Genomic DNA, 12,658 nt, shown 5'->3' on the forward strand with positions numbered 1-12,658 from the left:
GTCTCAAAAAAAAAAAAAAAAAAAAAAGAACTCTACACAGCTGAACAGCAATTAAGAGGCAAAACATAAATGCATAACCTATGCATAAATGCATAAACCTTAGTTGCTTTCTTTCTACAGTATATATAACCTTAAGAGTTCAGTGTGCACAGGTGTGATGTCTTGCATGCATGGAACGGTTTCAAAACAAATAACATATAAGTAGAGGCATACGACAGAGATTGCGGTTTCAGTTCCAGACCATTGCAATAAAGCGAATATCGCAAAAACAAATGGTCACAAATAGCTTGGTTTCCCAGTGCTTATAAAAGCTATGTTTATACTGTAGCCTATTAAGTGTGCAATAGCATTATATCTAAAAACTGTACATACCTTAATTTTCTTTCACCAAATAGCTTCTCACATATCTTAATTTTGAAATAATTCATCACGGAAAAGTGCAATGATCATCTAAGCCTTCAGCGGGTCAATCTTTTGCTGATGGAGGGTCTAGCCGCGATATTGATGGCTGCTGACTGTTCAGAGTGGCAGTTGCTGAAGGCTGGGGCGGCTGTGGAAATTCCTTAACGAAGTTTGCTGCATCAATTGACTCTTCCTTTTATGATTTCTCTGTAGCACATGATGCTGTTTGATAGTATTTGACCCACAGTAGAACATCTTTCAGAATTAGAGTCAATTGTCTCAAACTCTGCCACTGCTTTATCAACTAAGTTCATATAATATTCTAAATCCTTTGTTGTCATTTCAACAATGGTCACAGCATCTTCACCAGGAGTAGACTCTACCTCCAGAAACCACTTTCTTGGCTCATCCACAAGAAGCAAGTCCTCATCTGTTCAAGTTTGAGAGTACAGCAATTCAGTCACATCTTCAGGCTCCACTTGTAGTTCTCTTGGTGTTTCCATCTCATCTGTGGTACCTTTCTTCACTGAAATCTTGAACCCCTAAAAGTCATTTGTGAACTTTCGAATCAATGTCTTTCCCACTCCTGAGTTATTCTGACTCTTCCCGTGAATCACAAATGTTAATGGCATCTAGAATGGTGAGTTGTTTCCAGAAGGTTTCCTATTTACTTTGCCCAGATAAATCAGAGGAATCACTATCTGTGGCAGCTGTAGCTTTATGAAATATATTTCTTAAATAAGACTTGAAAGTCAAAATTACTTCTTGATCTATGGTCTGCAGAATGGATGTTTTGTTAATAGGCATTAAATTATCAAGATCTTAGGTGACTAGGTGCACTGTCAGTGAGCAGTAATGTTTTAGATGAAGTCCTTTTTTTCGGCAGTAGGTCTCAAAAAATGGGCTTAAAAAATTAACCTTGCCATAAACAGATGATTCTGTCATCTAAGAATTGTTCCATTTATAAACTACAGGCAGAGTAGATTTAGCATATTTTTTTTTTAGATCATAGTGTGCATTTTTATTCTAAACAATGGGAGAACATTGAAGATTTTGAGGAGAATAACCTTTTTTTTTTTTAACCATAAAGGAAAACATTAATAAATTGAACTACATTAAAATTTAAGACATTGTGTTAATCAAAAAACACCACTAAAAGGGCAAACTATAAAATGAAAGAAAATATATGTGACACATAAAATGGGTGGAAGTTTATATTCAGTAGACGTCTATAAAGAACACACAGATAACTCAATTAAAAATGGGTTAGACACTTAACGCACTGTGAACAAAATTTCTTAGAAAAGGAATTTGGAGGAAAGATACTTATTCCAGTGAAAAGTTTGCAAACTGGGAAAACACACCCTGCATGTAAAATGAAGATGCTTTCCAGAGAACAAAGGGAAAGCCCAGGTTTTTTTTTTTTTTTCCTTAGTATTTATTGATCATTCTTGGGTGTTTCTCAGAGAGGGGGATGTGGCAGGGTCATAGGATAATAGTGGAGAGAAGGTCAGCAGATAAACACGTGAACAAAGGTCTCTGGGTTTCCTAGGCAGAGGCCCTGCGGCCTTCCGCAGTGTTTGTGTCCCTGGGTACTTGAGATTAGGGAGTGGTGTCCCTGGGTACTTGAGATTAGGGAGTGGTGATGACTCTTAAGGAGCATGCTGCCTTCAAGCATCTGTTTAACAAAGCACATCTTGCACAGCGCTTAATCCATTTAACCCTGAGTTGACACAGCACTTGTTTCAGAGAGCACGGGGTTGGGGGTAAGGTTATAGATTAACAGCATCCCAAGGCAGAAGAATTTTTCTTAGTACAGAACAAAATGGAGTCTCCTATATCTACTTCTTTCTACACAGACACAGGAACAATCTGATCTTTCTTTTCCCCACATTTCCCCCTTTTCTTTTCGACAAAACCGCCATCGTCATCATGGCCCGTGCTGGATGGTCGCTGTCTCTTCGGAGCTGTTGGGTACACCTGCAGAAAGGCTGTCACTTCACACTAGGAAGGTTGCACAGCAGCCAGGCAGAGGTGCTCCTCACTTCCCAGATGGGGTGGCCAGGCAGAGGCGCTGTTCACTTCTCAGACGGGGCGGCTGGGCAGAGGCGCTCCTCACTTCCTAGATGGGGTGGCCAGGCAGAGACGCTCCTCACTTCCCAGACGGGGTGGCGGCCGGGCAGAGGTGCTCCTCACTTCCCAGACGGGGCGGCCGGGCAGAGGCGCTCCTCACATCCCAGATGATGGGCGGCCGGACAGAGGTGCTCCTCACTTCCCGGACGGGGCGGCTGGGCAGAGGTGCTCCTCACATCCCAGACGATAAGCGGCCAGGCAGAGACGCTCCTCACTTCCCAGACGGGGCGGCGGCCGGGCAGAGGCGCTCCTCACTTCCCAGACGGGGCGGCCGGGCAGAGACGCTCCTCACTTCCTAGACGGCGTGGCGGCCGGGCAGAGGCTGTAATCTTAGCACTTTGGGAGGCCAAGGCAGGCGGCTGGGAGGTGGAGGTTGTAGCGAGCCGAGATCACGCCACTGCACTCCAGCCTGGGCAACATTGAGCATTGAGTGAGCGAGACTCTGTCTGTAATCCCAGCACTTCGGGAGGCTGAGGCGGGCAGATCACTCGAGGTCAGGAGTTGGAGACCAGCCTGGCCAACATGGCGAAACCCTGTCTCCACTAAAAATACAAAAACCAGCCAGGTCTGGCGGCGCGTGCCTGCAATCCCAGGCACTCGGCAGGCTGAGGCAGGAGAATCACCGGAGCCCGAGGCAGGGAGGTTGCAGTGAGCCGAGATCACGCCACTACACTCCAGCCTGGGCAACAGAGGGAGACCGTCTCAAGAAAGAAAGAGAGAGAGAGGGAAGGAGGGAAGGAGGGAAGGAGGGAGGAAGGGAGGGAGGGAGGGAGGGAGGGAGGAAGGAAGGAAGGAAGGAAGGAAGGAAGGAAGGAAGGAAGGAAGGAAAGAAGGGAGGGAGGGAGGGAGGGAGGAAGGGAGGAAGGAAGGGATTTAGCATAATTCTTAAGGGCCCTCTAATTTTGAGAACAGTCAGTGAGCATTGGCTTCACCAGCTGCATTAATCCCTAACAAGAGAGTCAAGCCTATTCTTTGAAACCAAGCATTGACTTGTAACTATGAAGTCCTAGTTGGCATCTTCCAATAGAAGGCGATTTTATTGACATGAAAATCTGTTTAGTGTAACTACCATCAGTGATTTGAGCTCAATCTGTATAACTTGCTCTAGTGTCTCCATTAGCACTTCACCTTGCACTTGCCTTCACAGAGAGGTAGGGTCTTGCTCTATATTAGGTTTTGGCTTAAGGGAATGTTGTGGATAGTTTGATCTATCCAGACCAAACTTTCTCCACATTAGCAATAAGGCTGTTGTGCTTTATCATTCGTGCATTTTACTAAAGTAGTCCCTTCAAGAACTTTGCCTGTGCATTCATTCACAGCTTGGCTGTTTGGCATAAGAGGCCTAGCTTTGAGCCTGTAACTTTCAACATACCTTCCTCACTAAGCTTCATCATTTCTAGCTTTTGATTTAAAATGAGAAATGTGTGAGTCTTCCTTTCACTTGAACATTTACAGGCTATTGTAGGGTTATTTGGCCTAATTTCAATATTACTGAGTCTCAGGGGATAGGAAGGCCTAAGGAAAAGGAGAGAGAAGGGGGACCATCCAGTAGGCAGAGCAGTCAGAACACACATGTATTGATTAAGTTTGCCTTCTTACGTAAGTGTGGTTAGTGGCACTCTCTCAAAACAATTACAATAGTAATGTCAAAGATCACCAATCACCATAACAGATTACCAAAATGTAACACAGAGACAAAGTGAGCACATGCTGTTTGTAACTGTGCAATATATGGAAGCACAATAAAATAGGGCAGGCCTGTAATTACATGATGGCGGAAAGCTTGCTGCGTTCTTTAATCTTTATCACGAGAATCAAAGATTCCCCCTATAACAAAATAAAATTAGAGATAGGGAATGTAAGGGGGAAAATTGGTTTATTCCCTGCTTCTTGGTGATTATGTGTAATACTCATTCTAATTTAAGCATTTTATGACTAAGCAATTTTCATCAAACTCTAGAGGCTATAAGTTACATAGGCAAATTTGAATTTGAACTTGATGGCTATTCTAGTTGTTTTGAAAATGATATCATCCCAGCTTCTTGCCTTAGCTACAAAATTTCAGTCCAAGTTTAGCTACAAACCTCATGGGAGAATATCAAATATAAGTTTAAAATTTAGTATTTATTCATATAAAGGTTTACAGACTTGATTTCAAGGAAAAAAAGCCATCTTCCCCCCACCGTCTCCCTCTGACACCCCTTTGAAAGCTTAAATTATATTTTATAAAAGTACTTCATATATTGTCCCTCAAGGAAGAGATCAATATACAGTTACCTACCCCATTCCCATATATGCATTTAAAAAAAAAAAATCACTTTACTAATTACCAAGTAGCATACAGAAGTAAAACCAAGTTTTAAAAAAATGCACTGCAAGGCCGGGCGCGGTGGCTCACGCCTGTAATCCCAGCACTTTGGGAGGCCGAGGCGGGCGGATCACGAGGTCAGGAGATCGAGACCATCCTGGCTAACAAGGTGAAACCCCATCTCTACTAAAAATACAAAAATTAGCCGGGCGAGGTGGCAGGCGCCTGTAGTCCCAGCTACGCGGGAGGCTGAGGCAGGAGAATGGCGTGAACCCCGGGGGGCGGAGCCTGCAGTGAGCCGAGATCGCGCCACTGCACTCCAGCCTGGGTGAAAGAGCGAGACTCCGTCTAAAAAAAAAAAAAAAAAAAAAAAAAAAAAAAAAAAAAAAATGCACTGCAGTTCTGAAGATAGAATGCATTTTTCTCATCTGGTAGACATAGCTTTGCAGGTCTTCATTTAATTTGCTGGAAGAAAGTTATTTAATAGATCAGTAATAGACTTTTTAAAAGTCTTGTCCATTCATACTCAGTTATCTGATATTTTAGTAATAGAAGATTCTTTAATACAAAATTATTAGGAGGGAAGATCCTAGCATTTACCTTTGTGTATCTGAAGATACAATGCTAACTTTTTTATTCTAATATAATGCAGATGTCATTTAGAAAAATTCACTTTTATATATATACATACATTATATATACATTTATATGTATACATATATACATACATACATATATACGTGTGTGTGTATATATATATATATATTTTTTTTTTTTTACAGACAGGGTTTCACCATGTTGGCCATGCTGGTCTCAAACTCCTGTCCTCAGGTGATCCACCTGCCTCAGCCTCCCAAAGTGCTGGGATTACAGACATGAGCCACTGTACCTGGCCAATATTCTCTTTCTAGATAGTGTTTTAGATTTTTAGTTTACCAGACTCGTTGAATCAGAGTTTCTTAGAGTAGTTGTAACACAGAATCAACACCACTTTAAAACTATTGACCAGGTTGGTTCATCCAAATTATTAGGATGCTGTCTGTGTGTGTTGTTGGAAGGAAGTTAAGAATTTTGGCATGTTCTTATAAACATTTCTAGAAGCTGTATTGGTGTCAGTCAGGTGGTTTCATATGGTAACTACTCACAACACCGAAGTAGGGGGAGTGGGTGTGGGTGTGTATTTTAAGATTTTTCCCAAAGACATGTAGCCAGTTAGCCCAGACAATTGTATGTATTGAACCTACTTGTTTGTTTAAAAGGCTATAAACAATCATGCAGAATCATTTCCCCATAGTGCTAAAACCAAGTCCCAGTCAACAGAAGAGGAAAAGTCTTCTAGGTGGATATGACTTGAACAGGAGATTCTAGATGGTGAGTCAGGTTTCCATTTATATGTATCATTATTTGCAAAATTAAGTGACACTAAATTCCTATTCCCTTAGTGTTGCAGTCTGGTTTAAATTCTAGCCTCACTACAATATTAGTGTGCTCCTTATACAAGTTGCTCGACTTGTGTCTTAGTTTCCTCATTTGTATGAAGGATCTGATAATCCTTTTGCTTATAATTAAAAGGAAGCACATGAATCATGTAAGTCTCTGGCTTTAAGCACTCAATGACTGGATCACCTTTCCAAGTAAGGAACCTAAACAAAGCCCTAAATTCACAATTACATAATAGATAACCTAATCTGATTAAAATACATTATTACATTAAAAATAAACTAGCCTTAAAGATAGGCAAACTAGGCCGGGCACAGTAGCTCACACCTGTAATTCCAGTACTTTAGGAGGCCAAGACAGGTGGGTCATTTGAGGTCAGGAGTTCGAGACCAGCCTGGCCAACATGGTGAAACCTCATCTCTACCAAAAATACAAAAAATTAGCCAGGACTGGTGGCACGTGCGTGTAGTCCCAGCTACTTGGGAGGCTGAGGCAGGAGAATCACTTGAACCAGGGAGGTGGAGGTTGCAGTGAGCCAAGATTATACCACTGCACTCCAGCCTGGGCAACAGAGTCAGACTCTGTCTTAAAAAAAAAAAAGAAAAAAAAAAAAAAAAGGAAAAGTGGGAAGGATAGAATCCTGAGACCTCTACAACTGTCACTAGAAAAAAAAGTCCTTGTTATTCAAACTACAACTTTACAGAAAGAAATTTGATATGAATTATCAGTTATTTTAACTACAATAATGCCCATATACCAAGTTCATTTCCTCTGGGCAAAAGCGGTAGTCAAAAAGACTTCAGAGTTCCCTGCATCACTCACCTGGAGGGCCCGTCCTTTGGTTTCAATGGGGAGAGTAAATGCAGAAATGGCGCATACAACACACAGAGATGAGAAGAGACACAGGGCCCCCAGTATTGATGCACTCATAAGAACCTGCAAGTCACAAGAGAATTACTCAATTTATTATGCTCCAGTCACCTCTAAACTATTCTTTATGTGAAAGAGAAAATACGGATTCACTTCACTAAGATGGTCCTTTGCAGCCATTCTACAGGCTGTACCTTCCTGACAAATTGATGTATCTGAGCCAATCTGGTGTAGTCATTTTGTGTGATTAGTCCAAGAGCAGGAACTGGTATTAACACGCATTGGCCAGGTAAGACCTCTCTTGGCACCCACCTGTCAGGCATCTCCAGAGCCAAGTTTTGATATCTGGAGAAAATGGGGGATCTGCCCGTTTTCCCACCCCCTTTCTCATACCAATTCAGCTTGCTTAACTTCTAACTCTCTCTTCATGCTATATCCTCTCTTTGCCAAATATCCATTATCCCTCCAGTCCTGACAGCATGAAACAGGCGAAAGTGTTTTCGGAAGAGATGTTATCTCAGAGTCTCTGAAAGGATTGCTAATGTGTCTTGTCTCCAGTTATGGAGTCGTGTAACACCAAAACTCTTTGGTGTCAATTTTTCCACAGTAACTGGGTTTCTGTCCATCTGTACACATGCTTTGGCCTGGACCTTTTCACGCAGATACTGGTAATTCAGATACTCCACCTCATACTTCAGTTTCTCTTGGTCTGTATTCTTGATAGTTCTCCATTAATCTCACAATGACAGTAAAGTATGAAGTGGTTAACCAACAGCAAAACTCTCTAGAATCACAGAATAACGTATTATAATTTAGAGAGACCTAGAAACTATCTGGCTGAATACAATTTCTTCCCTTTACAGATGAGCCTACTAAGTGACTAGTCTCAGTAACTACTTGTCCAAAGTCACATACAGATCCTGACACACAGCCTAGTGTTACCACCACCACTTAGGTCCCCTTATGATACACAATTTGGGAGTGTACCTCCTGTGTTTCAGGGCCACTGCCTTCCAAAACACTAAATAATTCCACTCACTGTGCAAACAGAACCCACAACATTGATCTCACTAATTATTTTGCAATTGACCTAGCAAGCGACAGGTACTATGCTGATTTTGTCTCCCAAAATAATTACAATTTTCCCCAAACAGGAGTTTGTATAACGTCTGCGTGTGTGTGTGTATGTGTGTGTGTGTGTGCGCGCGCGTGTGTGTGTGTGTTTACTGCTGGAAGTCTCGGAAGCAAGCTCAGAAAAGGGATAGAAACCAAAAGGCCAGGCAGTCTGAACTAAGATCAGATCATGCCATAATTAGGCATGTGTCTAGATTCTGTCATTATTGCTACTTCTATTACTGGACACCAAAATTCTCGCCACCACCAGAATGAATCCTAAACTGTCCCCACTTTACATCCTTTACACCACATTTAAAGTCCTGGGTGGTGTGAAACCCGGATGGGTTGACTTTGGGTCACCTAACTATGCTCCAGCAGCCAGGGTCAGGGAGAGTAACTGCGTAGGCTTTTTGGCTTCCCTGAAGCTTCGTAACAAGACTCCACAATCCAGTAGATGTTACTGGGTATTTTTCCAATAAATTCTACCTAAGTTTACTAAAGTCAGTTTCTATTGTTTGTAAGCAAGAACTCTGAGTAATACCTGATTATAAAGATCATCTTGGAAATTTGTTAAAATGCAGATTTTTGGAGACCACTCCAGATTTACTATATCAAAAGGAAAGAGATCTGTTGTTAATCTCTTCTTCTAAAAAGCAGCCCAAACCAGGAATAGAGAGACATTACATAATGACACAAGGGTCAATCCACCAAGAAGACGTAGCTATACTGAAGGTTATACATCAAACAAAAGAGCTTCAAATACATTCAGCAAAACTGTTAGAAATAGAAGGAAAAATAGACATCCACAAATAGTTGGAGACTTTAATACTCCTACCTCAACAATTGATAGAACTATTAGACAGCAAATCAGCATAGAATTTTATGACACCGTCAAGCAATGGGATCTAACTGACACTTGTAGGAGAGTCCACCCAATAACAGCAGAATACATCTTCTGTTCAGGTGCCCACTTAACGTTCACCAAGATAAGCCATATCCAGGGCCCTAAAACGAACCTCAAGAGAGTTAAAAGAATTGAAATCGTAGAGTGTGTTCTAGTCCTAAAAGGATGTCAAGCTAAGAACAGGTAACAGCAAAATATCCAAACACTTCCATGTAATCCATGCACTAAAGAAGTCTCAAGAAAAATTAAAGATAGATGGAATGGAATGAAAACACAACATGTTAAATTCGTAGGACACAGCTAATAGGAACAAAAATAGAATACTCAGGAATAAACTTAAGAAATGTCTAAGAAAATTATAACTCTACTAAGTACATTAAAAAATCTACTTCAGTTCTTAGGTAAATACAATCTTGTACAAATATAATCTTCACCAAAACAATCTGTAATTCTAGTAGAAATTAAAATCCCAGCAGGATTTTGAGAAAAAACTGATTCTAAATTTAACTTGCCTGGGCAGAGTAGCATGCACCTGTAGTCACAGATACTTAGGAGGTTAAGGCAGAAGGATCACTTAAGGCCAGGAGTTAGAGGCTGCAGTGTTCTATAATTGCACCTGTGAATAGTCCTTGTAATTGTACTCCAACCTGGGCAACATAGCAAGATCCGGCTCCAAAAATAAATAAATAATAAGAGATACAGAAATGTCAAAAGACAAATTACAACAAACTTTTTAAATAAACTGGGTTCTTTATGTAGTAAAAGTTAATTTGAAAGAATTAACACATAAAAAAAATTAGGCAACTTCTGAAAACGTGAGGGTATAGGGAGTCAGAGAGGTTATTTGCCTAGGAGGAATTAAAGTTGCAATCATTAGCAGTGTAGTGTTGGTGCTGGAATAAAGAGATCAGTAAAGCAATGAGTCACAAAATAGATCCAAGTATCTATGGACATTTGGTTTATTGTAACAGGGAAATGTTTAATCATTTGAGGGGTGACACTCAAGGATGATTGATGGCCTAGGAACAGCCAGCTAGGCATTGTTTTGTTGCTTTTTCATCGTTTTGTTGCTTTTTAGAGCTAGATCCTTACTTCAGGCCTTATGTATAAATAAATTATGAAAAAATCAATTTGCCAGGCGTGGTGGCTCATGCCTGTAATCCCAGTACTTTGGGAGGCCAAGGCAGGTGGATTACCTGAGGTCAGGAGTTCAAGACCAGCCTGACCAACAAGGTGAAACCCCGTCTCTACTAAAAGTAGAAAAATTAGCTGGGCATGGTGGTGCGAACCTGTAGTCCCAGCTACTCGGGAGGCTGAGACAGGAGAATTGCTTGAACCCGGGAGGCAGAGGTTGCAGTGAGCTGAGGTCACGCCACTGCACTCCAGCCTAGACAATGGAGCGAGACTCCGTCTCAAAAAAAAAAAAAAAAAAAGGAAAAAAAATCAATTTAAAGTTAGATGAAACACTGAAAGCCTCTGAACTTTCAATTTTTATAAACATTTGCAGAAATATGAACAAGTGATGAAGGCCATTTAAGCCTGACAGAAAACAAACACCTTAAGTGAAAATAATTGGTAAACTGACTACATACAAATTTAATATTTTGTTTGCCAAAAAACTTGATAGTAAAACCAAATTAAAACAATGTAAAAACATCTGTAGTATGATGATACATGGCTAATAGCCTGTAGAAAAATTGCGAATTACATTAAAAATTTAATAAAATATGAAAAGACAGTAAATGAAAGCTGCTCAAGTTGATTAATAATGAACAAAGTGCAAATTAAGACAAGATATAATTTATCATTCACCAGACTGAAAAAGGTTTAAAAACTTGCTATCCCTGGCCAGGCACAGTGGCTCACATCTGTAACTGTAGAGCTTTGGGCAGCTGAGCTGGAAGGATCTCTAGCTAGAGCCCAGGAGTTCAGGACCATCCTGGGCAACACAGGGAGACCCTGTCTCTACAAATAGTAAAAAAACTAGTCAGACACAGCGGCACACGCCTGTACTCCCAGCTACACAGAAGGCTGAGGTGGAAGGATCGCTGGAGCCCAGGAATTTGAAGCTGCAATGAGCCGTGATTGTGCCATTACATTCCAGTCTCGGTGACAGAGCGAGACAGTGTCTCAAAAGAAAAAAAAAAATGCTATCCGTTTTGGTGATGAGGAAAAGAAACGGATGCTTGTTTAACCATGTGTTTATAGACCTAAATAGACATTTCTCCAAAGAAGCCATACAAATGGCCAAGAGGTATATGAAAATGTGCTCAACCTCACTGATCATCAGGAAAATGAAAATAAAAACCACAGTGAGATATATCACCTCACATGTCTATCACAAAGGCGAGGTAAGCTTTGGCGAGAATGTAGAGAGAGGAAACTGACTGTCAGTGGTAAAACCACTATGGAAAATCCTAAGGATATTCCTAAGGAAGTTAAAAGTAGTACTACCAGACGATTCAGCAATCCCTCTGCTGGATACGCACCCTAAGAAAATAAAATCACCACCTTGTAAAGATATCTGCACTCCTACCGCAAATGCTCATTGCAGCATTATTCACAGGAGCCAAAATATGGAAACAACTCAAGTGTCCACCAACAGATGAATAAAGTGTGACATATACATACAATGAAAGAAGAGTCAGCCTTAAAAAAGAAGGAAACGCCATTTGCTACAACATGAATGAGCCTAGAGGACATTAGCCTAAAAGCTAATAATAATAAGCCAGGCACAAAAAGACAAATACTGCATGCTCTCTCTTATATGTGGAATCTAAAAAAGAAAAAAAAATCGGATACATAGAATAAAACGGTGGTTACCAGGGGTAGGGGGAAATGGGAAGATGTAGGGGAGAAAAAAAGAATGTTTCTAATAAATTATTATACTGAGAAGTGCATACTTTTAAAAATATAAAACATAATTTGATAAGATTGGTCATCCACTTTTAAATGTACACTCTTTGGACCTAGAAATTATTCAATAGACTTTTTCTACAGAATTCTGCTTTTCCCTCCAGCATGCTTCTGAGTCCCTGCCTTACTTCTCACGTGTCTCTGCCCTATTGTACAAGCTCTCTCTAACCACCTCATCACCAGCTCCTTTCCCTGTTTTATGTTTTCACAGCGTTAATCATATCTGATGTATTAACTGACTGTTCATCCCTTGTCCGCTCTCCGCTAGTATGTCACTTCAAAGAATCAGACCTTGACTATTTTAAAGGGTGTAGAACATAAAAGGGCTCAATAACTGTATCTTAAATGATTAAAATAGTTGCACATAAACTGGGCATGGTGGTGCATGCTTATAGTCCCAAATATTTGAAGACTGAGGTGGGAGGATCACTTGAGCCCAAAGTTTGAGGCCACAGTGAGCCATGATCACTCCTGTGAATAGCCTCTGCAGCCTGGGCAACAAAGCAAGACCCCATCTCTTGAAAAAAATACTTGCATGTGGACAAAGGCCTGTTGTGCCTAATGTTCAG

General features: G+C 40.8%; 1 protein-coding gene across 5 annotated transcripts in view; it reads right to left on the reverse strand.

Annotated features, from left to right (window-relative positions):
• Positions 1–5,234: 5,234 nt before the first annotated feature.
• The window catches only part of SVOPL (SVOP like), a 90,926-nt gene continuing 83,502 nt past the window's right edge, over positions 5,235–12,658 (reverse strand). For all 5 annotated transcript variants that reach the window (XM_063642303.1, XM_063642306.1, XM_063642304.1 and 2 more), the window contains 2 exons: positions 7,106–7,219; positions 5,235–5,308 (listed from right to left, as the gene is read on the reverse strand). In XM_063642303.1, coding sequence (XP_063498373.1) covers positions 5,297–5,308; positions 7,106–7,219 — 126 coding nt within the window. In that variant the 3' untranslated portion in view covers positions 5,235–5,296. The remainder of the gene's footprint in view (positions 5,309–7,105; positions 7,220–12,658) is intronic.

Source organism: Symphalangus syndactylus, chromosome 6 (assembly GCF_028878055.3).
Source record: "Symphalangus syndactylus isolate Jambi chromosome 6, NHGRI_mSymSyn1-v2.1_pri, whole genome shotgun sequence".
NCBI lineage: Eukaryota > Metazoa > Chordata > Mammalia > Primates > Hylobatidae > Symphalangus > Symphalangus syndactylus.